The sequence below is a fragment of the Molossus molossus genome, unplaced genomic scaffold (genome assembly GCF_014108415.1).
Source record: "Molossus molossus isolate mMolMol1 unplaced genomic scaffold, mMolMol1.p scaffold_m16_p_1, whole genome shotgun sequence".
Lineage (NCBI taxonomy): Eukaryota > Metazoa > Chordata > Mammalia > Chiroptera > Molossidae > Molossus > Molossus molossus.
The window spans coordinates 200,412,795-200,440,251 of NW_023425344.1; the positions used below are offsets into that span (position 1 = coordinate 200,412,795).

Below are 27,457 nucleotides of genomic sequence, written 5' to 3' on the forward strand. Positions count from 1 at the left end.
GGAAATGACCTTCACTAGTGGCATCTGGAGAGGGGAACACAAAAGCTACCTTCTTGGGCAGTTCTTGGCTGAGTCACTGACTGAGCAGGGCACAGTTGTGACCAGATGTTAGGTGATCCAGAGGGCATGTTTCTAATGCTGCCTGACGAGAGCTTTGAAATACAATCTCCGTATGTCCAACTACGCTTAGTAGGTGATGCTGGTAATCTCACACAATAAGAAGGGAACAAACAAGATTGAACAAAGAGGGCAGTGAACAAAGAGAGCTGATCGCCCGGCCAGTGGGTTCGCGGGGCCATCTTTCAGTATGAGCACCTGGCCCCGTTCAGCCACAGGTGACATGTAAGAGGATACGCTGGTACTTCCTCGGACCTATCTGCTTCTGACCACTCGAGACTCCCAAGTCGGGAGCCACTCAGGCATCTACAGTGAGAAAGGAAACCTGGGGGTTTGAAGAAGGGTGTGGGCCCCAAGACTGTTCCCTAACCCCCTTTTCCTGGACCCCTAGCTTCCAGCAGTACTGATGTAGGTACTGGGCAAGGAAAGATCGTGAGTGCCCTTCGGGGAGGTTTCAGATTTAGGAGGAGGAACTGAGCTTTCATAGCGTTAGAATAAAGCACATGCTCTCGCTCATCGGGCGTGCGCTGTGCCTGCGCCTGGGGAGACGGAGGCAGTGGGGGCAGCTGCGTTCGCCCCGTGGGCCGCGGGACCATGCATGTGACCCTCTCAGAGGAGCACCCTGGACACGGAAGGTGCTGGTGGTGAGCCAGCGAGCAAGGCTGAAGATGGGCCTCGACGCTCAGAAAGCCGAGAAGAAGGAGTTAGGAGAGTGACCTCATGGAACGGGGGCTATCCTGTGTCTTAGGAGAAGGGGTGCGTCTCCAGAGCAGAGCGGTCCCCCAGGACATTCTGTTCCCCCTCTGAGGGAGACGCCCACACTTCATGAGGGCTCTCGTCCGTGCGCCTGGAGGCCCTGGCTGTGCTTCCTGCGAGGGCTCAGGGAAGTCAAGGGCAGGGAGGGGACCTCAGCAAACCCACACACAGCTCCTCACGTGCCCCGCACCACGGTTCCCTTGGCAGCCAGAGTGCCCCTAACACGCCTGAGGCCAGGGCACCACTCCCCCCCACACCCCGCATCTCCTCACCTTGTTGGAAGGAGATGTACACCCGCCTCTCATCAAACTTCTGGACCCCCCGGAAGTTGTTGACCATTTCCCTGGGGGCTGGGTCGTTCTCACGCGTGAAGTACAGAGCTGTCTCCAAAGCCAGCAGCTGTGGGGGCAGAGCAGAAACACCCTTCAGGCAGAGTGGCAGCTCCTCTGCCGGCCCTCGAGGAGGAAGGGACTGCCAGCCCTCACCTCCAGGGCCTTAGCAAGAGTCGGGGAAAGCCCGATACTGCTCCCCTCCCCTGCGGGCATCTGGGGAACTGGGCACGGGTGAGCTGACCCCACCTCCCAGGCTTAGCTCCAGACTGTGCCTGACATCTGCGGCAGGGAGGAATCCGGGGTGCCGGAGGGGCTCCTCAGCTTCTCCCAGAGACCACCCTGCTCTCCTGTGCCCGATTTGGACCCGACTCAATCAGAGGGTCTGGGGCCTATGCGGATGGCCCCACCAGAAGCAATGGGAAGAGGAGCAAGCCTGTGGCGGGTCACTCAGGTGCCGGTTCCACAGAGCTTTCACAGACCCACGCAGACTGCGTGATCTGATTCCAGGGGTTCTGGGTCAGGACCGACGGCCTCCCCACACTTCTCCTCTTGATTCAATGCGCCGTTATTCCTGCCCGCCTGCTTGCTGCCTGTGTCTGGGTTACTCAGGTCAGAAGCTCATAGTGAAAGGAAGCCACGCTGAGGGCGACGGTGGCTGGGCCGTGAGCCGGTGCACAGCGCTACCCGCCGGCTCCTGGCTGCCTTTCTCCTTGGTGAATCAAGGCTGGGAGCACAGGTCGGCAGCGGCCTGGAGCCCGTAGCTGTCACTAACCAGGGGCGGTCCCGCAAGTCTCCTGAACACTAATCCTCACTTTCATGCTGTGTACAGTGAGATGGTCAGAGGTGACTGCTGAGGCTTCGGCTCCTCGGCTTTGCACTAGACAGTGAGCCGAGGGCAGAGAGCCTCGCCGACTCATCGCTGCAGTCAGCCCGGTTGTGAAGCAGTCTGACTTGGTCCTCCCTCATTCCACCCTGTGAAGGAACCAGGCGGGATATACTGTAGTAGGAAATGCAACTTAGCAACTCTTTTCAAGAACTGTGGATCCGGCCCTGGCTGGTTTGGCTCAGCGGTTGGAGCGCCAGCCTACAGACCAGTGAGTCACGGGTTCGATTCCAATCAAGGGCACGTACCTCTGTTGCAGTTCACCCCCGGCCCTGGTTGGGTCGTGTGGGAGGCAGCCAGTCGATGTGTCTCTCTCACATTGATGTTTCTCTCTGTCTCTCTCCCTCCCTCCCTCCTTCTCTGTCTAAACAAGAATGGAAAAATATCCTCAGGTGAGGATTAAAAACAAACAAACTGCGGAGCTGGATTCATCTTCCTGTCTGACTTGGTAGCCGTACCTAATTCTGCTGCACTTCCCAGGTACCTGTGACATTGGGGAGGTTTTATTTTTTATTTTTATTTTTATTTTTTATTGTTTAGAGAGAGGGGAAAAGAGAGGGAGAGAGAGAGAAACATCGATGAGAGAGAACATCAACTGGCCGCCTCCTGCATGTCCCCCACTGGGGACTGGGCCCACAACCTGGGCATGTGCCCTGACCGGGAATCAAACCAGAGACCTCTCGGTGCACGGGTCGACACTCAACCATTGAGCCACACCGGCCGGGCATGGGGAGGTTTTGAATAGCTGCCAATGAAATTCTAAGTGAGGAAAACAAGTCATTGAATATGATATGGGTGATACCACGTGGCCTCTGACTCGGAGGAGCACACTTACCTGCTGCCGGGAGACTTGCACGGTGTTCCTGAAAACTGTCCAGATCACCGTGGGGTGGCAGGGAGGCGTGGTCAGGGACCCGTGGTAGCGATAGTACTCAGCAGGCCTCTCGGGAAGCAGCTCTTCAATGCTGAAACCCGGAATGTGCACTTTTTGGTCTGGAGAGACATGTTGGAGGATGTGTCAGTCTCGCTCCCAATGGCAGAAGAGCAGCTGAGCATATGACCGAGCGAAGAAATAGGGACTAGCCCCTTTCTAAGCCGTCTGACCCAAGGACCTGGTCACAGACAACACCTGTCCTCAGCATTCGCTTTTCTTCAGGTCACACAGGAGCCACTACATCCTTCTCCAACAGAGGGTGAATGAGCATCCCATCTCAGGACCCCTCACCTTTGTACTTCACATGTTGAAGGTGACTGAAGATCTTGTCATAGGATGGATTGAAGGAGCCCATCTGCAAGAGACGGAGCCGGTTGAACTGGGACAGAATCCTATAGGCTGAGCCTGGACTGACGATGGCGAATGGAAGAGCTTGGTGGGCGTACGTGGTCACTGCTGCCAGGCCCTCCTGAAGAAGGCCCTTTACTAGGACAATTAGGATGGGTCACTAGGCTGGTACGGGGTTGGTATAGTGATCCTGCCCTCCTGTAGCTCAGGGCGTACTGTTTCCAGCTCAGGACACAGGGGGTCCGGGGCAGGGGATATGGCCTGTGCTGATTGCCCAGCTATGGGCCTGAGGGCTTGCTCTCTAACCGGAACTTAGGGAGCGTGAGCTCACGCGAGCCAAGTCATGTAAGCATGTTGAGAAACAAGGTACATGCTGTCTCACTAGGGAAAAATGATGCAGGTGAATCAGGAGATCCTCCCATTTTCTTAGGAAAGAACTCATTCCAGGGCCCATATAAAGGATAGAATTTGGATGCCAGGAGTTGGGTCAGGGGTTCAGCCATCTGATGGTGCAGAACCGAATGGTTCCCATCTCCCCCTTCTACACACACACACACTCACATGTCTTGTCCAACTGGGCAATCCCATGCCTTATGCAGTAGGGCTGGGGACTAGGGCTCATTTTTCCAGTGTCACAAAGGACCTGCCTGTTCCGCTGCCCAGCCCAGGAAGTGCTGCCTCCAGGCCAGCAGAGAAGGAACTCTCTGGGCAACACCCCCTGCTCTAGAGGCCAGACGGCCAAAATCAGGCTGAGCCACCCACATCCAACAGACTGGTGTGCATAGAACCAAATGCCAAGTGTGATGTTATCCCAGCTTCACATTTTATGTAAAATCTCTTACCTCGATGAGAACAGCTAGGACGGCGAGGCCTCCTGACTTGTTACTGGCGATGATGTCGCTGGGGTACAGGTCCGAGTTATAATGGACAATATGCAGCTGCAGTGGGCGAGAAGCCGCTGATAAGGGGATGGGTGATTCATGGAAACCTTTCACTTTTGCAGGAGACTGGAAGCCAATGGGGAGGACAGACCTTCCCCCAGGTAGAGTATGCCCCTCAGACCCTCCCCTCATGGCCTCCACGGTCTCCCTTTTCCCTCATTCCTCCCTGCAAACTCTGCCAGAGCAGACTGCCCATCTTTTTTGTTGTTGTTGTTAATCCTCACCCGAGGATATTTTTCCATTGATTTTCAGAGAGAGTGGAAGGGAGGGAAGGAGAGTGAGAGAGGGAAACATCGATATTAGAGATACACATCGATTGGTTGCCTTCCACTCAACCCAACCGAGGCCAGGGATTGAACCTGCAACCCGGGTATGTGCCCTGACCAGGAATCAATCCCACGACCCTTTGGTCTGCAGGCTGATGCTCTAACCGCTGAACCAAACTGGCCAGGGCTCTCTTTTTCTGTATCCATCTCTCTTTCCATCTTTTATGGTTATATATAGAATTTAAGAATATTTTATGGAATATAGCTCGATGTTCCCCACTTTTCAAGTGGCCCTTTCTAATATTTAAAAATTATATCAAATTATTGCTTCTTTTAAGTGGACCTCTATTCAGGATTTCTTAGGAGCTCCTCCTTCACCAATTTTCCCCTGAGGGACGTGGCCTCTCACAGTCCTCACACCATCCTTGCCTGGCATCACTGTGACAAACGGAACAGAGTCCTAAGTGGCTAAAACCCAGATGTCCTAGATAGATCTTATTTCTTCTTACAGCTGACCTTTGAATTTGTGGTTTCTTTTCACTTTTTGCACTGTGTTTAGATTAAATCAAGGGGAGGTGAAGACTAATACGAACAGGAAGGAAGTCCCAAGAGTTTTCTTATATCGACTCATCCAGAAGAACCTCTATACTCTCAAGGACCCTCCACAGAGAACCTGCCACTTGAGGGTTAACTTGATGTATTTTCTCTTACTGACATTTACGGTCCATCTTCACCAGGCTCTTGTTCTGATGATGTGGCTTAATAGCAGAAAACACAATAACTAGAAATATTTTTAAACGTCCTAACCCTCCCACCCGACACCCTAACTCCTCCTCTGTTCCCCACGGGAAAGCAGGAGCCTCCACATTGCAATTAGCCTGGAAGGACTGGCAGTCCTGGAGGTTCGGAGAGGGGCCTGGTCTGAGATACGTGCACCTACAGTAGTTCCATCCTGCTGGGCCAGAATTATAGTCTTTCCACATTCGCAAGTCAACCTGTAATTAGCCTGAGACATTAAGCAGTTCAGCAATCAAGAACAGAGGAGAGTGGTCATGTCAGTATTTACTGTGGGCTCCGCTGGCTGATCAGTGGTATTTATCTCCTTGTGTTGCCCAGTAAACATTCAGAACACATCCCTGGTTCAAGCCTATGGGAGCTCTGACCTAGAGCAACTCTCCCCTCCCCCACAGTGCACAGCCGAGTGTCCTCCTATCTGCCTGCCTTTGGCATTTTGGGTTAGCGCCTCGAGGCTACATAACACTACGCTCTGTTGACACCCCAAGCTATCCTCAGTGCTACGATGCCCTGCACATTATGATGCCAGTCACCCCTTGATTTGTGGCCAAGTAGAAAAGCAGCCCTGGACGGGGTCCCCAAGTTCCAGGCACAACCCATGTCCAGCGAAAGGAAAGATGGGATGGGACAGACCTATGCAAACGGCACGGCGTGTGGAGCAAGACTGAGAGTGTGGGGAGCACTAAGCCCTGTGCGCTTCAGCAGGGGAGGCAGCAGCTAGACGAGCTGGGGAGAACTTAATCTGGGCCAGCAGAAGGGCAATGTCTAGAAAAGGGACATAGGTGTCCCACTGGCCCCCCCGGGAGCACTGCTTTCTGAGCAGCATCAGTCCATGAAAGATAGAGACAAACTCAGCCTGCTTAGGAGAGAAGGGTGACCTGGACACCACAGAGGAGCCGCAGGGTGGCTGGAGGAGTACCTTCCTGTTCTGCTGCCAGGGCTGGGTGTGGGTGTGGGCAGCATGAAGGCAACACCCCCACCCCTCCCCGGACCTCCCAAACCCCTGTGCTTGGATCTTACAGTGTCCTCCCACCCCCACCCCACGCTCTGGTCTTATCTGCACTCCAGCCGAGTGGAAGAATGCCAGATCCCCCACCACTGGGCGGCTTCTGCCCGCCTGGCCACCCACTCACCTCAGCGGCAAAGTGCTTCCCACCAACAATGTGCTCAGAGCCGTGCGGGTCATTCTGGTTCCCCCAGTGCAGGTGCAGCTGTTTGGCACTGTAGCGGGACGGGAGGCCCTGGATATGCAAGCCTGCGGGCAGCTCCAGCTTCACTGCGGGGAGTGGACGGGCAACCTTCAGAGTCAGTACACAACACCTGCCCAGGGCCCGGATGGGGCAGGTGGATACAGCAAGATGGAGACCGGAGAGATGCAGCCTGCCGGTCAGAAACCTGGCCTCTTCCCCTGAAAAGGTCCCTATTTCACTAAAGCAATTCCAGCAGCACCAGCACCTTCTTGGTTCCACTTGGAAAATGGAAAATGATGCCAGGAACATACTACCAGTGGGTGGATGCTTGTTTACATATCCATGCACTGTATACCTGGCTATGAAGGTAGAACCTTTATTTATTTCTTATTATTTTATTTTGTTTTGTTTTTAATCCTCACCCGAGGATATTTTTACATTTGTCTTCAGACAGAGTGGGAGGGAGAGAGAGAGAGAGAGAGAGAGAGAGACATGGATGTGAGAGAGACACATCAACTGTTTTCCACCCACACAACCCCAACCGGGGTATGTGTCCTTTGCTGGAATCAAACCCTGGTCTCTGATCTGCAGGCTGACTCTCTAACCGCTCAGCCAAACTGGCCAGGGCTTATTTTTTCTTTATTGATTTTAGAGAGAGAGGAAGGGAGAGGGAGAGAGAGATAGAAACATTGATGAGAGAACATCGATTGGCATGCTCCCCACTGGGGATCTGGCCCACAACCTGGGCATGTGCCCTGACCAGGAATCAAACCGGCGACCTCTTGGTGCGTGGGTCGACGCTCAACCACTGAGCCACACCAGCCGGGCCAAGAAGATAGAACCTTTAATGAAATACCTACCAAGCTGTAGAATTCTCTCACAACAATAATAATTTCTATTTATGAAACATCTGCTCTATAACAGATCCCAAAAGACATCATCTCTCGTCTTCACAGTACACACCAATATGCCCATTTTCCAGGTGAAAACTCAAGGAAATGAAAATTCTTACCCAGAGTCTCATGACTCATAAGTACTCAACCCAGCAGTCAAATCCAGGTTTGTGTGGGAGGGTTGCTCGCAATGAACTGTGTGGTTCCCTGAGTTCATGACGCCCAATAATTCACTCTCCCACCACAGCCAATGGCCACGGGCACAGACCTGTCCCCTCTCCCATCCCAAGACATGTGCTTCCGAGAGGTGCTGTCCTGGCAGGACAGCCTGAGCTCAGGGCCTCCCTCAGGCACCCTCTGCCCCTGCCCGGTGCCTCAGTGGAACCTGTCCCCTAGCAGATGTGAGAGGGCAGGCAGGGAGCGGGGGGAAGCTCAGACAGCCCCTGCAGGTCTCTGGGGTCTCTCCCTCACCTGAATGGCCATCGTTGATCAGGGTAAATTGCTCGTTGGCAGACACATTGTAGCCTTGGAACTCAAGGGGCACAAGGCTGGCATTGTACTGGAGGATGTCACCGTGCAGGTCTATTGGGGACTGCATCAGGCCCCCGCACGATGGGTAGTTCTTGGGCCAACTCTTTTCCCCGTCAGGACCTGGAAGGAGAGATTCAAGCCCAAGATTTAATCAGTTTTCCACAGACGTGTTTTCTTCACCTTCTAATTCTGTGTTCAATACAATTACTCCCTTTCTCTCCTTAATCCACAGAAGTATATCCTTCAAGGCCCAGAGACCTCAGCCCACAGAATCAGGTCCAGCAAATGCCTCCAGATCACTTGCTCGTGAAGTAACACAGGGACAGAGGACCGGAGCAGCCCAGGCAGGGCCAGGGCCCACCTGACTGCTTCATGGTGGACATTGTTCCTGTTTTGGTATCTTACACATCCTCTCCACAGGAAGACTTGTTGACTTTAGCAATCTGCCTATTACGATGAGCAGGGGTCGCTCTGGGTCTTAGGGCCGCCGGGTTGCACACCAAACTACAGCCCCCGATGGCCCCAGCTAGCATTCCAGTGGGGGTGAACTTAATTAATCTGCTGAGACGCCCAGGCTGGAAAAATTGGTGTCGGACTGACTACAGCTCCAGGTAGGTCTTTGAGGCTAATGGATTCACAGGTATGACCTTCCTGAGAGGAAATCCTCGAGGACACTGACTTCGGATTCCCACTTCTAGGGTAAGTACAGAACCCAACCTGATAGGGATACTTGACAAATATCAAGTAATCATAGGCCTGGAATCACAGAGCAAAGTGCAAGGTTTACACTGAGACAAAGTATGACAAGACTACAAACTAATTATTACAGCGTCATTGACAAACTATTGGTGAAGAGGAACCAACTGAAAAATATATCCTCCAGGGCACAGGTTTCTTCATAACCATCAGGTAATAGTCCTTCCTCTGGCAATAAGAATAAACAATCCCATCCCACGTTCAGATAAACTTTCTCACTCCCACAGGGAAAAGTCTTTAAAGAATGCAAAGCTATGTTTAAAAGATTATCTCCCATGGTAATTAAACAGATTTTCAGGCTGAGGTTTCTCCAGAAAAGCAAATAATTGGCATGTCCGGGCTCGTTGGAACAGAACATGGTGCCCCGTGTGCTCCTCAGTAGGGAACCGAGCACTGCCTTCGGGGTCTATGCATCAGTATTTCAGCACAAAGAAGGGTGTGGCCCGGAGCAGAGGTGGTAGGAACACCACTTCTCCTGGGAACCCTTCCGTAGATGGTAGGACCATGTCACAATGTAAGTGTGCATCCTGGCCCACCGAACCCCAAGTCCCTGCACCTTGACCTCCAACCAGAGGACCTCATCTGAGAGGGGAGAGTCAGAAGCAAAACTTGGTGCCCACAGACATTTAAAATGCCGTGAGGAGTTGGTCCTAGGTCTAGACACACGCAGTAGAACCCTACTAGTTTTCCAGGCTGTCCACCTTCGCGTGTACCTTTCAAGAAATGGTAGAGCTTGAAGGGGTTTCAGAATCTCAGGCCAGCCTTTCCCTGGACACCAGTGTGCTCACTTGCACACGTCGGTCAGAGTTTCCACTGAATGATACTGTTTTTATATCCAAGGCCTCGAACACTGGACCCAGGGCAACTCAACTGGGGAGGAGGCTGGGGCCACCAAAGCAACGGCTGCAGGGGCACATGGGGGGAGGACAGTGGTTCAGCTGAGGGCAAAACCTAATTCTTCAGGGACAGGAGGAAGCAGGGAGGAAACAATCCTGAGGTATGCAAGCCCTCAGGGTTGGGAAGAGGCACACGGAGTGGGTGGCAAGACTTCGAGGCTAAGGCTGCCTGTCTGCTCACTGCACCGCCTGGGCCGACAGTCAAGGCGGCAGAAGCTGCCAGGCAGGCATGAATGGACATTCTCGGGAACTAGAGACAAGGAGAGCATGTCTGCGTGCACACATGGCCAAAGGGAACCAGGCTAGAAGAAGGACTTTCTTTTCCCAGGGCAGAGGTTCCCAAAGGTTTCACGAAGAGAGCATTTTAGTGATAACGACATCAGGAGCTCCTTGGGGACTGGGCATTTCATCCTCATCTCTGTGAACCCAGGTTGTGACGGGGGTCACACATATACCAGGCATTTAGGAAACATTTTCCAAAGAATGAAAGAGAACAGACAACGTGGGGGGAAATTATTAGGAAGAATATTTTTCTTTTATTTTGCCCTAACGACTCTTCCTTGGATGTTAGGCTGAATTAAATATTTGGAGACAGGACAGACTAAGGTTATAAAAGCAGGGTCAGTGATGGTCAAGCCTCCCAGGAAAGAGAAGCAGCTCTTCTTGGACCAGGAGAGCAGAGAACCAGATCCCAGCACCTGCTCCCCACCACCCCAGCGACCTCAAGCAGATCACATCCCCGGCCTAAGTCTCCTTTGCCCTGCGTGCACATGGGAGGATTGGACACTGTGTTCCGGAACGGCCCTTCTGGCTCCCAAGCTCTGAGATTTATTAAGATTACTAGAACTAAGCACCTTCACCTTCTGAATCAGGCGAACTGGAACGAGTTGGACAGGGTTGCTCATGCCAAGGCAGCTTCTGGGCATGTGACAAGGTGCCCAGTGGTAACCAGCTTGGGAATGAGGGCACAGGGCACCGCTGCTCCTGGGGTTGGCCGGAGAGTGGGCAGCGTCTGTATCAGGAACCCCCCGTGGGTCTTGGCTGCCGTCCACAGGGGGCGCTCGTCCTTGAGTGCCAGTCACAGGCTCTTAGGAAGAGGGTCCGAAAGCCTTTCTTACTCCTGCAGATGCTGAAGTGTCTTTATTTATTATTGTTTTTTTTTTTTCTTTATTGATTTTAGAATCAGAGGGAGAGAGAAACATCGATGAGAGAGAATATCGATTGGCTGCCTCCTGCATACCCCGCATTGGGGTTCGGGCCCACAACCTGGGCATGTGCCTGACTGGGAATCGAACCAGCAACCAGTTGGTGCATGGGTTGACGTTCAACCACTGAGCCACACCGGCTGGGCTAGTACTGTTATTTTAGTAGTCTGGCTCCTCACAGGTCTACAACTCTACAGCATTGGAAAGGCAAGAATTGCCCCACCCTGTAGATGAAAAATTGAGATTAACTAATTTTCTCAAAGCTAGACTTTGGTTAAGTTACCTCACCTGAGTCACAAGACTTGCATGCCCTTCTGTTTCAATATTTACCCAGGAGATTATGTGCACCTCCTCCCTTGCCTTTGCTCTCCTTGAAGACAAGAACCTCGTGTAATTCATCCTGCCTGGTCCAGACGCCTGGCCCCTGGCCCGAGCAGGCCCTCAGGTGTTTCCCCGCGCTGCATTCTCACGCCAATTCTGTGCCTGTTTGTCCCCAGGGAAGCACGCACCTATGTTAATCTCCTAGTCTCCCATTCCCTAACATAATTTATTTTCCCCCTCAAACAAGGAAAAGTAAATGGTGTTACTTACTCAAGTTCAAAATTTACCCCCCTAGCTTCCTAGTTTACATGCATGACGATCTGTTCTGTCTGGGACCACCCACTGAAAAAGAAATCTGGTTGCTGCCCCGTAGCCTGGGAGATGGCCTGCCGACTCTGGGGCTTGGCAGTTCACGGGACCCTCCACCAGCATGTGGTGGCTGGTGTCCCCTCCTTGCACAACTGGGACATTGTCAGAGCTGCCTCCATCTTTATGGCTCGTCAGTGAGAAAGAGAGGTGCCATGTGGTGGGCACAGCACAACCAGGATCAGGGTGTCAGCAAGAGGCTCCTTTCTGCCCCCAGACTCTGCCCAGGCAACGTGGGACCTGCCACCCCAGCGACACCGGCCCCTTCGCTGGCAGCTAGAGCTCCGGCTGTAATGTGTCAGCTCGCCCTCAGCTTTCACGCTCAGCCTGTGCCCTGCTGCCCGGCGGCCCTCGGACTGACCCTCCAACAGCAGCGTCTGTTTCCAGGAACCTGGAACTGACTTTTCTCTGGATTGTCGGCTGGACTCCTCCCCTGATCATCATCAAGGAGATCATGTGTATCTCCCAGAGTGTTTTCCTCAGATAACACAGGGCATTATTTCTCCCCAGCTCATGGCTTTTTCTCCATTAGGCAAAACAGAAGAGGACCGACTTCCTGTTTTGAAATGTAACACAAGGTCAATGTGGCCCCACTCAAAATGCCTCTTGTGGTCTCTGATGGGGAATTATGAGGCCCGGGGTGCAAGAATGAGGTACCTGAGGCCCATGGTTTTTTCATGGAAAATTTCATATGTAGACGGCAGTAGAGAGAAGAGCAAAATGAACCCCACCCCCAGCTTCACAACGAACAATTCACAGCAATCCAGCCTTATCTCCCCTGCACCCACTCCCCGTCCCCGGATAACTCAGACAAATGCACATATGTCATCTGTACTCATTTCAGTGTCTCTTCAAGCATGAGGACTCAGGCCTAGATCTCAAGTTAATGGGCAATGCCTCCTCAAAGAACAACTGGACCCCCTCTTCAAGACTCCATATCAGAGCCAGGCTGGCTCAGCCCATGCTTTGCCCTCATGCCGTCCAAGTTTCCATCGCTCCCACCGCCTAGGTCAGGCCGCACACACAGCTCCCTGCAGGGTCCCTGCCTCAGCCTTTCCTGGGAGCTGCCTGGCTCCTTTCTTGTAACCAGGTTTAACAGGTGCAGCCCCACTTCCGTGCCTCCGCCCCATCCCTCCCCTCCCTTTCTCTACAGCATGCCCCGCCCCGCCCCAATAAACAGAACCGTAGCCGTCCGTCCGTCCGTCCGTCCGTCCGTCCGTCACGGCCTCCAGAGGCCCTCCCCAGCCAGCCCCATGGTCAGGCCAGCTCCCCCGGCCTCAGAACAGGCTATGCCCACCAACCTTCACAAATGTGCTTATGCTAAAAATGTACATTAAATGCTTTTTCTTCCTTCAGCTTTCCAAATCTTGTCCACTCCTCGAAGTCCAGCTCAAGTCCTGCCAAGGCCACTCCAGTGCCTCCTGCCTGCCTGCCGCCTCCGCCAGCCTGTGGTGGCACAGTGACGCAGGCTGCCACTGACCCGTCCACCTGGGACCGCTGTCTCCGGGCTGGGACATGAGCCCGTTCCAGAGCTCCCGTCCAGTGTTCCGAAGGCCTTTTGAAGACTAACACTGTCTGTCCCGTCCCTCCCGGTGTCTGAACACACAGTAGCACTTACTGAGCAATGAGTGGGTCTGAAGGGCTTCTTCAGGTCGTTTAGAAATCCAGCCAGAGAGATGGAGACGCGTGTGGGTGAGCGTGTGTGCGCACGCACATGCATCATAGGAAGACGAAGGTAACAGGAAAACGTTGTGTTTTTGACGGAGAGATTTGAGCATATTTCCATGCAGAAGGAAGGGGAGTAGAGGAGGAAGGTGGATGCAGGGGGAACAGTTCATTAGTGGAGTGTGGCCCTGAGAAGGGAGTGTGGGGAGGACCCGGCCGCAGAGGTAGACATGAACTCTGGGCTCGAGCAGGCACCCGGTCAGAGTCTGCTGAGTGGACCAGACCCGAACACTGAAGCCCGACTGGGAAGGAAACCCAGAGAGGGGAAACCCGGTCAGAAGTCCTGGAACTCGGCCCGCAAGGGTGATCAGAAGGAAAGGAGGCTAGCGGGGTGAGGTTAACGATTGATGGGTGGTTTTATTACAAACAGACAGAGGCCAAGGGATCAAACGGGTGCGGGAGCTTTTGCTCAGAGCCGGTCACATTACTTCCAAAGCTGCGCGCAGGACTGCCACGGCGGGCCTGTTCTTCCCGCGAGTTTAGGATGCAGATCAATACAAATGGAAAACTTTTCTACAGGTGCTTTCATCCACACTTTATAACAAACGTTTCTCCTTCTTATTTCAGTTTTCGTTTGGGTCAGCTTGCGAGGTGGGACTGAGACTGGGTCAAGTCCTGCCGAGCCACTGGGCATCATTTCTGGCTCAGCCAAGGCGGGGGGGCCGGTCGTGCAGGCTCAGGTGGGAAGACGTGGGCTGCAAGATGGGGCTGTCAACCCTGCCAGGCCTTGGGAAGTCCTTCCCCTCCCCCTCGCCAGGCTGGAGGGCCTCCCTCCCCAGCAATATTGTGGGGTGGAGGGAGAGGAGAGGTACAGGGAGGGGGACTCTGTCCAGTTCTTTCTGGAGGGAAGGCTTTCCTAGGGAGGGGATGGGGTTTGCAGGCTGCCAGCGGTAAGTGGGTGACAACTGTTTGCTTCAGCTCCTCCGTCTCTGCCACTCTCGGTGTTCACTGTGGAGAAGTTCTGCCTACTCTCCTGTAGAGCCCCCTGCCTCTTTCTTTCCTAGCAGCACCTACCCTACCAAAATAATACATCTTCCTACCCCAGTAGACCAGGGCTCTCAAAGCATCATCCTCAGCACCAACCTGGGAACTTGCTTGAAATGCAGATTCTTGGGCCCCACCCAGCCCCTTTGGAGGGGCATCCGTCACTGGACAAGCCCACCAGGTGATTCTGATGCTTGATGAAGGCTGAGAACCACTGCACTAGGCTCTCAGCTCATTCATGCTTGTATCCCCTCCCACACAGAGCCTGGCACACTGAAGGTTCAACAAACGTTTCTCGAACAACAACAATGAACCACTAATAAGTTAGACAAGTTTCTACAGCAGTCACAGCCTAACCTCAAGAATGAAGGCAGGCCAGGCCCGGTTACCACATCCCCTTTGATCGCCTTGACTCATTCACAGAGGACCGTGGTAGGTGCAAATCCACAGTAGAGCTGGGCACCCTGCTCTGCATTCTTTAAAAAGACTTACTATTGCCCTGGCCAGTTTGGCTCAGCGGTTAGAGCGTCCACCTGCGGTCCGGAGAGACCCGGGTTCGGTTCCCGCTAAGGGCATGTACCTCGGTTGCAGTTTGTCCCCGGCCCTGGTTGGTCGTGCGGGTGGCAGCCACTCAATGTGTCCCTTTCACATCGATGTTTCCCTCTCTCTCTCTTCCTCTCTCTCCCTCCCACTCTGTCTGTACAAAAAATGGAAAAAAAATGTCCTCGGGTGAGGATAAAAAAAAAAAAGACTTACTATTGCCCTGGCTGATTTGGCTCATCGGTTAGAGCATTGGCCTGTGGACCAGAGAGTCCCGGTTCCGTTCCTACTAAGGGCATGTATCTCGGTTGCAGTTTGTCCCCGGCCCTGGTTAGGGTTGTGTGGGTGGCGGCCGCTCGGTGTGTCTCTCTCACATCAATGTTTCTCTTTCTCTTCCTCCCTCTCTCTCTCCCACTCTGTCTGAAGATAAATGCAAAAAAATGTCCTCGGATGAGGATAAAAAATAAATTAAAAAAATAAAAAGACTTACTCTTGTTGAGGAGCATAACTTCCTTTTCTAAACCCGTTTTCTTGACTCCTGTCATTAATCTTTTTTTTATTGTAGTAAAATATAAATAACAATATTGACTCTCTCAACCATTTTTAAGTGAATTCAGTGGCAGTAAGTACATTCACACTGTTGTAAAACCAGCACCACTATCCATTTCCAGAACTGTTTTTATCATCACAGACATATATTCCTGGTGGGAATGTAAAATGGTGCAACTACTGTGAAAAAGTTTGGTGGTTCCTTAAAAAGTTAAACATGCAATTATCATGTGATTCAGCAATTCTACTAGGTAGAGACTCAAAGCAATTGAAAGCAGGACTCAAACAGATACCTATACACCAATATTCACAGCAGAATAATTCATAGTAGCCAAAAAGGTGGAAACAACCCAAGTGCTCATCCACACATGGGTAGATAAACAAAATGTGGTATGTGCATACAATGGAATACTATTCAGCCATAAAAAAGGTTATCCCTTTAATGTACAAGTTCTTTTCCACGAATCTAACCCACTAGATGTAGAGGAGAATCGAGGTAAGCATATGTTTTTATAGTACAGAACCAAACTTATGCCAGATGCTCAGTAAACACTTGCTTAAGGCAAACCTTCCATAATTTACTTGGTCTAGACTCTGAACACTGGTTGTCCAACAGTGTGCATCAGAATCCCCTGGATCACTTGGTAAAACATGGAGTTCTGGGCCCCACCCTGAGAGTACCTGACAGTAGGTTGGGTGGAACCCCAGAATCTGCATTTCTAACAAGTTTCCAGGTGCTGCTGAGGCTGCTGGTCTGGGGCCACACTCTGACACCCGTGGTCCAGAGCAGCATTTCTCAACCCTGGTGCACACTGGAATCTCCAAAAACTTCTAACGTGGCCCCTGCCCCAGCCGCTGAGATCTGGTTTCATTGGTCTTAGGTGGGGCCATGTCCAGGAGGCTTTAAAGAGCTGCCCAGGTGATTCTGAGGTGCAGCCAGAGTTCAGAGAAGCTGGTGGAAGGCCCTTCTCGTCAGGTCGGCGGCCTTGTGGTTGGAGCCAAGGCTTTTTACTCTCTGCGTCAGGTAAGGTTGGTTTTTTAAAATAACTAAATAATTATGGCCCTGGCTGGTTTGGCTCAGCAGTTAGAGTGTCGGCCCGTGGACCAATGAGTCTTGGGTTTGATTTTGGCCAAGAGCACGTACCTCGGTTGTGGTTCAGTCCCCCGCCCAGGTTGGGGTCGTGTGGGAGGCAACCAGTCAATGTGTCTTTCACATCAATGTTTCTCTCTCTCCCTCCCTCCCACTCTATTTGAAGATAAATAGAAAAATATCCTCAGGTGAGGATTTAAAAAAAAAAATTACAGTTGACCCTTGAACAACTTGGCAAGTTGACCCCTGCCCCGTGCTCCCTTGTGCTCTTGAAGATACTTGTATAACGTTTAACTTCCCTACAACGCCAGTCATTCCTCAGTATCCACCCCTCCCCTATACCCACATCCCAGATGTCCAAGTCCTTTCTATAAAGTGGCGTGACACAATGTATTCTGTTGGCCACCAACATCCCTGGATTCCCAACCACAGATGGAAAATACTGCTTTGGATCTGCGGTTGGTTGAATCTGTGGAGTCAGACTCAACCAACGATGTGTGTGTGTGTGTGTGTGTGTGTTTTAATTGTATTTATTTTATTTTTCCATCACCATTTATCCTCTCTATGCCCTCTTCCACCTTCATCCACCCTGCCCCCCACAATCACCACCATGTCTATGAGTTCTCTCTCTCTCTTTCTTTTTTGTTTAATTCCTCCACCCACCCCCCACACACCAAAGCTGTCTGCCTGCTATGAATCTGCCTCTATTTTGCCTGGTAGTTCAGTTTGTTCATTAAATTCCACATGTGAGTGAAATCATATGGTCAACCAACCATGTGTTCAGCCCACAGTCTATTTACTGGAAAAAATAAAAAATAAAAAAAACACATATAAGTGGATCTGTGCGGTTCCAACCCATATTGCTCAAGGGTCAACTGTAATTAATTTTTATTGTGGTAAGATATATACAACACAAATTTGCCATCAGTGATATTCACAGTGTTGTGCAACCATCACCACTGTTTGGCTCCAGAACATTGCATCAACCCAGGAAGCAGTGACTCTCCATTTCCCCTCCTCCACTCAGCCTCTGGCCCTGCTAATCTACTTCCTGTCTCAGGAGTTGCCGGCTCTGGATATTTCATCTAGATGGAACCATACAGCCCGTGTCTGGCTTCGTTCACACAGAACAGTTCTCCAGGTGCAGCCGTAGCACGTGGCTGCCCTGTTCCTTTCTGTGGCTGGGTCATGCCCACTGAATGGATCCCTCATGATCCCACCCCCTCTCCACCTGGTCAAGTGGCTGTTCGCTTCTATGAGATAGTTGTTGGCTGAGGTTAAGCACCGGTGCCCTCCTGTGTGGGTTTTAGAGGAAGGTGGGAAACAGCCTGCTTTCCCGGAAACGAGAGTCTAGGGGTCCACGCACCATTCTTTGTAACAAGCTTCTGAATGAAAAGGGAAAACTTCGAACAATGATGATAATAAGAGCATATTCTATACAAGGTGATGTAGTCGTGTTCTCTGGCACTAAAAGGAACTTGGCAGGAGGGAGAGGAAATAACATGGGCGGGGGAGGCTGCCCTGTGACAGGCCCTTTCCTGGGCAGAGATGTGGAACTGTCACAGGTGCGGTTAGTCGTCGGCACAGCCGTCTCCTCCGGCTGACAAAAAGCTGTCCTCCCTCCCCGTCCACCTCTGGGCACTCCTCCATAGCTGTGTGAGGCTGGTGTGGGTGCCCCCGAACTTGGCTTGGCAGTCGGGCAGCGTGTCGGGGATGGCCCTGAACAAATTATGTAGCTGTGGACTGCCGCTACCTGTTTACTAGGACCCGTGCCTCCCCCTTCTCCACTCTGACCTCTCCTCCTCTTTGCAGCCACGCATCTTGCACAATCCTCTCCACCGCTTACCTCTGCGTCCTCACTTCCCACTCAGAGCTCACTGTCTGGGACGCCCAGCCCACGCCCCACAGAAGTCAGATAGACTCGGCAGCCCTGGTCTTCTGGCAGCCCTTGGCCATGGTACCTCCCACCACCCACCTCATGTCTGAAACCTGTCCCAGTTTCTCGGGACAGGGCTTGTCCGAGTTGGTCTGCCATCCCTCTGCCCCTTCTAAGGTCCCTGTAGCAACCTGCCCCTTCATGGCAGCTGTCCCCAAGGTTCTGTCCTTGGCTCACTTCTCTTACACACACTCCCCTGGGATAACCCCATCCCGCCCATGGCTTCCACGCCCTCTACCCTGCCAGGGCCTCCTCCTGAACTCCAGCAGCCAGCGGCCTCCTGGATGCCCGCTGGGTGCTCTGGGCCGCCTGAAATCAGACATGGCTGGAGGGGGAGGCAGGCAAGCAAACAAATAGCTTTATAAAATAACCAAACTCACTGTCCTTTCCCGTCACCCCCCTCCCTCCACGACCTCCTCCACCCCTCTGACATTCTCTGTGTCAGCTGGTGGCCCCGCCGCATCAATAGCCCGGAATCACAACTGACTCCTCCTCATCCTCTCCTTGGGCCCCACTTCTAGGCACGGAGACCTAGCAGTTTTACTCTTTTAGGTATCTTCTCAAAAAACCTTTCATTTTGAAAAAATTTTAAATATACAGAAAATTTATAAGAATAGCACAATGAATGTCCATTACTCCTTGCCTGGCATTGCCAGTTGTTAGCATGTTGCCACACGTGCTTCATGACCCTCTCTCTATGCAGATCATATGTGCTACTGTTATTTTGGGGAGAAAGTTGCCGACGTCATGCCTGTCATACCTAAATACTTCATTCAGTGTCTGTCTCCTGAGAACAAGGACGTTTTCTTATATAATCACAGGACAATGATCAAAGTCAGGAAATTTAACACTATACCACTGCTATATACAATCAATATTCAAATTTGTACACCCAGAATCAAAGAATCTTCCCACAGATTGCCTATTATTTATAAAGGGAAAATGGAGAAAGCCAACAGACATCAAAATTATCACCAATAATGGAACAAGAGACATTAAGTGCCTCCTGTGTAACCCATGGTGAAGGACACACTGTTTCTGTGGGATTTGTGCCAAAATGCACAACCTGAATCTCATGAGAAACCATCAGACGAACCCAAGCTGAGGAACATTCTATGAGAGATCTGGTCTCTATGATTCAGAAACGTCAAAGGCACGAGAGATCTAAAGAAACACCCAAACAAATGCGACGGGCTATCTGGATTAACTCCTGGATCAGGAAAAAAAATGCTATCAAAGACCACAGAGAGTTAAAAAACAAAAAACAAACACCTCTGCTTTCATCTGTCCTCCCAGCACAGCCCTTGTTCAGACCCACAGCTCCATGTCCGTACTTCTCAGGGGTCTTGTCTCCCCAGCCTTCGCTCACAGCCCCTCGCTGTCCACACCCACGCACACCACATCAAGACGTTTCATTGCTGAAAGTTCTTCACTGGCCCCTTGAGCCTTCAGGATTAATCCCAAGGTCTACAGTACAGCCCCCAAGACCCTCATGATCCCACCCCCCTCTCCACCTGTCAAAAACTGGGGCAGGGGGTGTCTAAGACTTCACCCAGACTAACAAGTTAGCCTGCCACAGTTTCATGGATTCTGGCGAAGACGCGAGACTCCTGAATCAGAGACAAAGGACAGTTCAATACCGTAAAGTCCTCACTTAATATTGCTGACACGCTCTGCAACTTAAAGCAAAACAACATAGAATGAAGCCAGTTTTAGCACTGGCTAATTGCCCTAAACAAGGCTAAGTTCCTGTAGCGTTTCGTCACGGTTATAACAAAATGGCGCCCTGGCCGGTTTGCTCAGTGGTTAGAGTGTTGGCCTGCAGTCCAGAGAGACCCGAGTTCGGTTCCCGCTAAGGGCACGTACCTCGGTTGCAGTTTGTCCCCGGCCCTGGTTGGTCATGCGGGTGGCAGCCACTCGATGTGTCCCTTTCATGTCGATGTTTGTTTCTCTCTCTCTCTCTCTCTCTCTCTCTCTCTCTCTCTCTCTCTCCCTCCCTCCCTCCCTCCCTCCCACTCTATCTGAACAAAAAACGGAAAAATGTCCTTGGGTGAGGATTAAAAAAAAAAAAACACAAAATGGCTTTGAGCAAAACAATGTTATTCGAGGACCTGCTGTACTCACAACAGTGGTGGAGCGACATCTGCGCCTGTTTCCCAAGCCCTAGTTTCACAGGGCTAGATGACCATGCAAACTGCTCAGCATATGGCTGAAGAACTCAGAGTTTAGGAAACCCCAATCTATAAAGGGGGCAATTAGCAAACCAGCCCAATCTTTGTCCCTAAGGGAGACATTATCTTTATTTTACTGGGCAGGAAACAAATCTGCTCTCTGCTCTGGCCGGAGACACACTCTATCTTATAAGACAATTTGCTACATAAACATCCTTGAAAAGATAGTCTGTAACAACAGCTGTCAGTGTCTCTGCTCGAACAGGATGAAACCGGAGACCCAGGAGAACTCTCCCAGCACACGCCTCTGACTCCCAGCTGTGCCCTCCGCGTTCTCTCTGCCCCACACTCTCTCGTGCCTGCTGTGTGGACATCTGTGCGTGCCATCCCATCCCTATAATGCACACACGTGAACATACCCTCCTTGCCCTGCTAACTCCTTTGTCCAGAATCAGCTCCTCAAGCAGGCCTGATAGCTACCCTTGCCTCTGTGTCCACAGAACCAGTGCACCTTATCATAGCACTTAATTTGCTCCATTGTGATGACTTGTTACCAAGTTGGCTGGCCCCTCAGCCCTCAGCACACTGGAGGCAAACACTATGTTGTCTTGTCCCTGATCCCACTGACCCAGCTCACAAAAGGAATCATTAAGGGCTGGTTGACAGAATCAGTGAGTCAGCGAATAAACTGTTATTTTAAAGCTACCAGCAGTTTCTTCCTGTCACTAGAGGTGGAGTAGGATGCAAAACTTGATGCAATTGGAAAACTGGCCTGGAGTTGGGGGCAGGGCAGGCTGGGGTTCATAAGCATTTTCTACATTCTGGGGACCAGAAATTGTCCTTGGGGAGGTGCTACCCTGGTTGCAGGAAGGAGCACTTGGATATGCCTTGTTAGTTACACAGTCAGGAAGCAGGAGCACAGCCCCAGCTGTAGGATCCAAATGCTGGTGCCTCAGGCTGAGATGCTAAGCCTTTAGTTTAGCCATGCAGTGATATAAACTGGGTGCATTTTTAACAGGTCTGTGCCCTTGCAAAGGATGTTGTTTTTCTAAATATGAATTTAGAAGTCCTGGACTGGAATGTGGTTGCCCCCGTGATGTTATTTCAGACTAACCCACTGGTTCTCAACGAGAATGATTTTGTCCCTCGGGACATTTGGTAATATGTAGAGACATTTGTGCTACTGGGTAGTGGCCAGGGATGCTGCTAAATAGTCCCACACAAGATAGTCCCACACAACAAAGACCTATCCTGCCCCAAATGTCAGCAGTGCATAGGCTAAGAAGTCCTGGTCTAGATTATTGTGACTCTGTCATCTGGAGCACAGGGAAGGAAGGACTAGATCACACGTTGGGGAGGTTCTTTTCAAAGGAATTGGGCCCTCTCTTTGTCAATCATCCTGGGGCAGGAAAGAGGCCTGGCCTCTGGGAAGAGGAAACCCAGTCAAAAGGACTCCAGGCCAGGAAAGCAAGGCTAGTGCCTACAACATGATGGCAGGGGACCCCTGGGGAAAGGGATGGTTGTTGCCCTCAGGAAGTACTGATGACAGATATATCTGTTTTGGCTTTCCTTTTGGGCTGTGATTGCCTTGTGTTATTCCAGGGCCTCAATCAAATGTTGTTAAACTCCAACGCCTAATGAGTTCTCCTCAGGGTTTTCTAACCTACTGTTTAATGAGCACTTACTATGTGCCATGCATCCTTCTATATCAGAGGTTGACTAGCATTTTCTGCAAAAGGCTAGATAGGCAATATTTTAGGCTTTGGGGGCTGAACCCTCTGTCACTACCACCGAGCTTTGCTGGCGTAGTGCAAAAGCTGCCGTAGAGAAGGTGCGAATGGATGAGCACAGCTGTTTCAAGAAAACTTTATTTACAAAATCAGATGGTAAAAAAAAAAAAAAATCACAGATGGTAGACTGGATTTGGCCCATGGGCCATAGTTTTCCAACCCCCATTCTATATTCTTAACATGTAGTAATTAATTTAAGCTGCATACCAGACCAATGGCATAGGCTCTAGGGTCTCACTTAGGGGATGAGGTGCACGAGGCACAGAGGCGAGTGCTATGCTCGGGGCACACTCCAGGAGGCGGCAGGCCCAGGCTCTGACCTGACAGCTCGCGTCCACCATAGCAGGCCTCGGAGGGCCCAGAGCCCGGCAGCGGCTATGAGGTGGTGAGAGGGGACCAGCAGATAAGCCCTGGGCAATGTCCAGAGCTAGAGGGGAGAAGCAGCAATGGGGGGATGTACACATCCCCTGGGGCATCTGGAAATACCAAAAAGAAGGAATCTGATAAAAAGACAGGAACGGTCTGCAGTTACCCTGGTGGCACCTGAACTAAGGAGAAGGCATCCTGGCCCCTAGACCAGCTGACCTGATGTTGACCCAGTTCTTCACTTACCAGCTTTCACAATGAGAAAGTCCTTCCTATTATCTAACCTATAGCACTCTGCTGTTATTTAAAGATACTCCCTCAGGTTTTTCCTTATAGGGAAAAAACTTCCTTCTTGATGGCTCTTCTCATACCCAAAGGCCTTCACCCAGGCTGTCTCCTCGCCAGAGAGGCATGAAGTGTGGCAGGAAGGCCATGAAGTGCAGTGAGGAGACTTCCGGTCAAGATGGCGGCGTAGGTAAACGCGGTATCGCGTCCTCCCACAACCACATCAAAGTTACAACTAAACTACAGAACAATCATCATTCAAAACTGCCTGACATCAAGCTGAATGGAAGTCCTACAACTACGGAATTAAAGCAGCAGCCACATCGAGACTGGGATGAGGGGCGGAGGCGGACGGGCTGGTCCCACACCCACTGTGGCGGATGAAAATCAGGAGGGCACCTCGGCTGGGAAGGTCCTTCCTGAGGACTGAGGGGTCCCCGTCCCACACCAGGCGCCCTGCTCAGGGTTCCAGTGCCAGGAAGAGAATCCCCATCACTTCTGGCTGGAAAAACCAGCGGGAACTGAGGCTCAGGGAGGCTAACGCGGCTGGAGCCCCAGGCAGCTCCTTAAAGGGCCCGCGCACGGACTTATCGGACTCTCTCCCTCTAAGCTTGGAGGGGAGGCAGCTCAAGGGGCGCCAGAGACATACAGGGAAGAACTGACCTGTTTGGCACTGGAGCGAGGGCTGGAGAGGGGGCTTTCTCCAGGACAAACGTGCTGTCAGAAACCTTTGTTCCTTTGGTGAGCCCTTCCCTGGGGCGGCAGACAGTCTCCATATCTGGGGCTCCAGCAACCTGGCTCACACTGTTCTCCCCACCCTGGTGATTCCCTGAGGCCCCGCCCCACCCAACTTTCAAGCCCACCCAAGCTGTTGCTAGTTGCTTCACCATAGGATTGGCCTGCCTTGGATCCTGCTTCCAGTTTTCCTAAATCCTTTCAAACAAGCAGCATCTGGTCTCAGTGAGCCCCATACCTCTCGTTAAGTAATACACAGAAACAAACACAGGGAGGCAGCCAGAATGAGGAGACAAAGAAACAGGTCCCAGAAAAGAACAGAAAAAATCTTCAGGAAAAGAACTAAGCAAAATGGAGATAAGCAACCTAACAGATGCTGAGTTCAAAATACTGCTTATAAGGATGCTCAATGAACTTAGTGAGAACCTCAGCAAACTTAGTGAGGGCCTCAAGAGCATAAAAAAGGACCAGTCAGAAATGAAGGATTCACAGTCAGAAATGAAGGAGGCACTAACTGAAATAAAGAATAATTTACACAGATTCAATAGTAAAGTAGGTAAAGCCAAGAAGCAGACCATCAATTTGGAATATAAGGAAGCAAAAAACACCCAATCAGAACAGCAAAAAGATAGAATCCAAAAAAATGAGGTAGTGTAAGGAGCCTCTGGAACAACTTCAAGCGTGCCAACATTCGCATCTTGGGGGTGCCAGAAGGAGAAGAGAGAGAACAAGAAATCGAAAACCTAAATTTGAAACAATAATGGCAGAAAACTTCCCTAACTTGGTGAAGGGAACAGACATACAAGTCCAGGAAGCACAGAGAGTCCCAAACAAGATGAACCCCAAGAGGCCCACACCAAGAACCATCATCATCAAAATGCAAAAGGTTCAAGACAAAGAGAGAATCTTAAAAGCAGCAAGAGAAAAGCAGTTAGTTACCTACAAGGGAGTTCCCATAAGACTGTCAACTGATTGCTCAAAAGAAACTTTGCAGGCCAGAAGGGAGTGGCAAGAAATATTCAGAGTGATGAAAAACAAGAACCTACAACCAACATTACTCTATCCTGCACAGCTGTCATTTAGAATCAATGGCCAGCCCTGGCCAGTTTGGCTCAGCGGTTAGAGCGTCGGCCTGCGGTCCGGAGAGACCTGGGTTCGGTTCCCGCTAAGGGCACGTACCTTGGTTGCAGTTTGTCCCCGGCCCTGGTTGGTCGTGCGGGTGGCAGCCACTCGATGTGTCCCTTCACGTCGATGTTTCTCTCTCTCTCTCTCTTCCTCTCTCTCCCTCCCACTCTATCTGTACAAAAAATGGAAAAATATCCTCGGGTGAGGATAAAAAAAAAAAAAAAAAAAAAATAGAATCAATGGCCATATAAAGAGTTTCCCAGACAAGAAAAAGTTGAAGGAGTTCATCACCACCAAACCATTATTATATGAAATGTTGAAGGGTCTTTTTGAAAAAAAAGATAAAATATATGAACAAACAAAATGGCAATGAACACATATCTATCGACAATTGAATCTACAAACAAACAGGCAGAACAGAAACATTCTCATAGATACAGAGAACATTTTGTTGGTTTCCAGGTGGGAGGGGGTTTGGGGGAATGGGTCAAAAAGGTGAAGGGATTAAGAAGTACAAATTGGTTGTTAGACTGACAAACCTCAAAGAGAAGGGGGTTGGGGGAGCGGGAAGAAATAAACCAAAGAACTTATATGCATAACCTATGGACACAGACAACAGTGTGGGGAAAGGCGGGAGGGGGACAGGAGTGGGGAGGAGGGTGTCAATGGGGAAAAATGAGGAACATCTGTAATACATTCAACAATAAAGATTTTTTAAAAGTAGAAAAAAAAAAGAAGTGCAGTGAGAAGGTCGTGAAGGGAAGGTCATGAAGTGCAGTGAGAAGGTCATGGAGGGAAGGCCACGAAGTGCAGTGAGAAGGTCGTGGAGGGAAGGCCACGAAGTGCAGTGAGAAGGTCGTGGAGGGAAGGCCACGAAGTGCAGTGAGAAGGTCGTGGAGGGAAGGCCACGAAGTGCAGTGAGAAGGTCGTGGAGGGAAGGCCATGAAGTGCAGTGAGAAGGTCGTGGAGGGAAGGCCATGAAGTGCAGTGAGAAGGTCGTGGAGGGAAGGCCACGAAGTGTAGTGAGAAGGTCGTGGAGGGAAGGCCATGAAGTGTAGTGAGAAGGTCGTGGAGGGAAGGCCATGAAGTGTAGTGAGAAGGTCGTGGAGGGAAGGCCATGAAGTGCAGTGAGAAGGTCCTGGAGGGAAGGCCATGAAGTGTAGTGAGAAGGTCGTGGAGGGAAGGCCATGAAGTGCAGTGAGAAGGTCGTGGAGGGAAGGCCATGAAGTGCAGTGAGAAGGTCATGGAGGGAAGGCCATGAAGTGTAGTGAGAAGGTCGTGGAGGGAAGGCCATGAAGTGCAGTGAGAAGGTCGTGGAGGGAAGGCCATGAAGTGCAGTGAGAAGGTCATGGAGGGAAGGCCATGAAGTGCAGTGAGAAGGTCGTGGAGGGAAGGCCATGAAGTGCAGTGAGAAGGTCATGGAGGGAAGGCCATGAGTGCAGTGGAGGGAAGGCCATGAAGTGCAGTGAGAAGGTCGTGGAGGGAAGGCCATGAAGTGCAGTGAGAAGGTCGTGGAGGGAAGGCCATGAAGTGCAGTGAGAAGGTCGTGGAGGGAAGGCCACGAAGTGTAGTGAGAAGGTCGTGGAGGGAAGGCCATGAAGTGTAGTGAGAAGGTCGTGGAGGGAAGGCCATGAAGTGTAGTGAGAAGGTCGTGGAGGGAAGGCCATGAAGTGCAGTGAGAAGGTCGTGGAGGGAAGGCCATGAAGTGTAGTGAGAAGGTCGTGGAGGGAAGGCCACGAAGTGTAGTGAGAAGGTCGTGGAGGGAAGGCCATGAAGTGCAGTGAGAAGGTCGTGGAGGGAAGGCCATGAAGTGTAGTGAGAAGGTCATGGAGGGAAGGCCATGAAGTGCAGTGAGAAGGTCGTGGAGGGAAGGCCACGAAGTGTAGTGAGAAGGTCGTGGAGGGAAGGCCATGAAGTGTAGTGAGAAGGTCGTGGAGGAAAGGCCATGAAGTGCAGTGAGAAGGTCATGGAGGGAAGGCCATGAAGTGCAGTGAGAAGGTCGTGTAGGAAGACCATGAAGTGTAGTGAGAAGGTCGTGGAGGGAAGGCCATGAAGTGCAGTGAGAAGGTCGTGTAGGAAGACCATGAAGTGTAGTGAGAAGGTCATGGAGGGAAGGCCATGAAGTGTAGTGAGAAGGTCATGGAGGGAAGGCCATGAAGTGCAGTGAGAAGGTCGTGGAGGGAAGGCCATGAAGTGCAGTGAGAAGGTCGTGGAGGGAAGGCCATGAAGTGCAGTGAGAAGGTCGTGGAGGGAAGGCCACGAAGTGTAGTGAGAAGGTCGTGGAGGGAAGGCCACGAAGTGCAGTGAGAAGGTCGTGGAGGGAAGGCCATGAAGTGCAGTGAGAAGGTCGTGGAGGGAAGGCCATGAAGTGCAGTGAGAAGGTCATGGAGGGAAGGCCACGAAGTGCAGTGAGAAGGTCATGAAAAGTGACAGGAAGAGGGCTTTGGAGTCATCTAACAAGCTGCCAGTCTCAGCTCTGCCACCTACTAGCTGTGTGACCTTGAACATATCCTTAGATTTCTTGAGCTTAATATAAACAGTGAAGGTGGCAGTGCCCACCTCATGGGGCGGGTGTGAAGAATGACGGTGGTAGCATGAGGTCAGTGTCCAGATGCGTGGACTTCGAAGGCA

General features: G+C 51.3%; 1 protein-coding gene across 2 annotated transcripts in view; it reads right to left on the minus strand.

The window, feature by feature from the left end:
- The window catches only part of CA12 (carbonic anhydrase 12), a 55,404-nt gene that overhangs the window by 10,400 nt on the left and 17,547 nt on the right, over window positions 1-27,457 (minus strand). For both annotated transcript variants that reach the window (XM_036260801.1, XM_036260791.1), the window contains exons 3-8: window positions 7,927-8,106; window positions 6,506-6,648; window positions 4,213-4,308; window positions 3,314-3,377; window positions 2,924-3,081; window positions 1,146-1,272 (exon numbers count right to left, since the gene is read on the minus strand). In XM_036260801.1, the coding sequence (XP_036116694.1) occupies window positions 1,146-1,272; window positions 2,924-3,081; window positions 3,314-3,377; window positions 4,213-4,308; window positions 6,506-6,648; window positions 7,927-8,106 (768 nt within the window). The remainder of the gene's footprint in view (window positions 1-1,145; window positions 1,273-2,923; window positions 3,082-3,313; window positions 3,378-4,212; window positions 4,309-6,505; window positions 6,649-7,926; window positions 8,107-27,457) is intronic.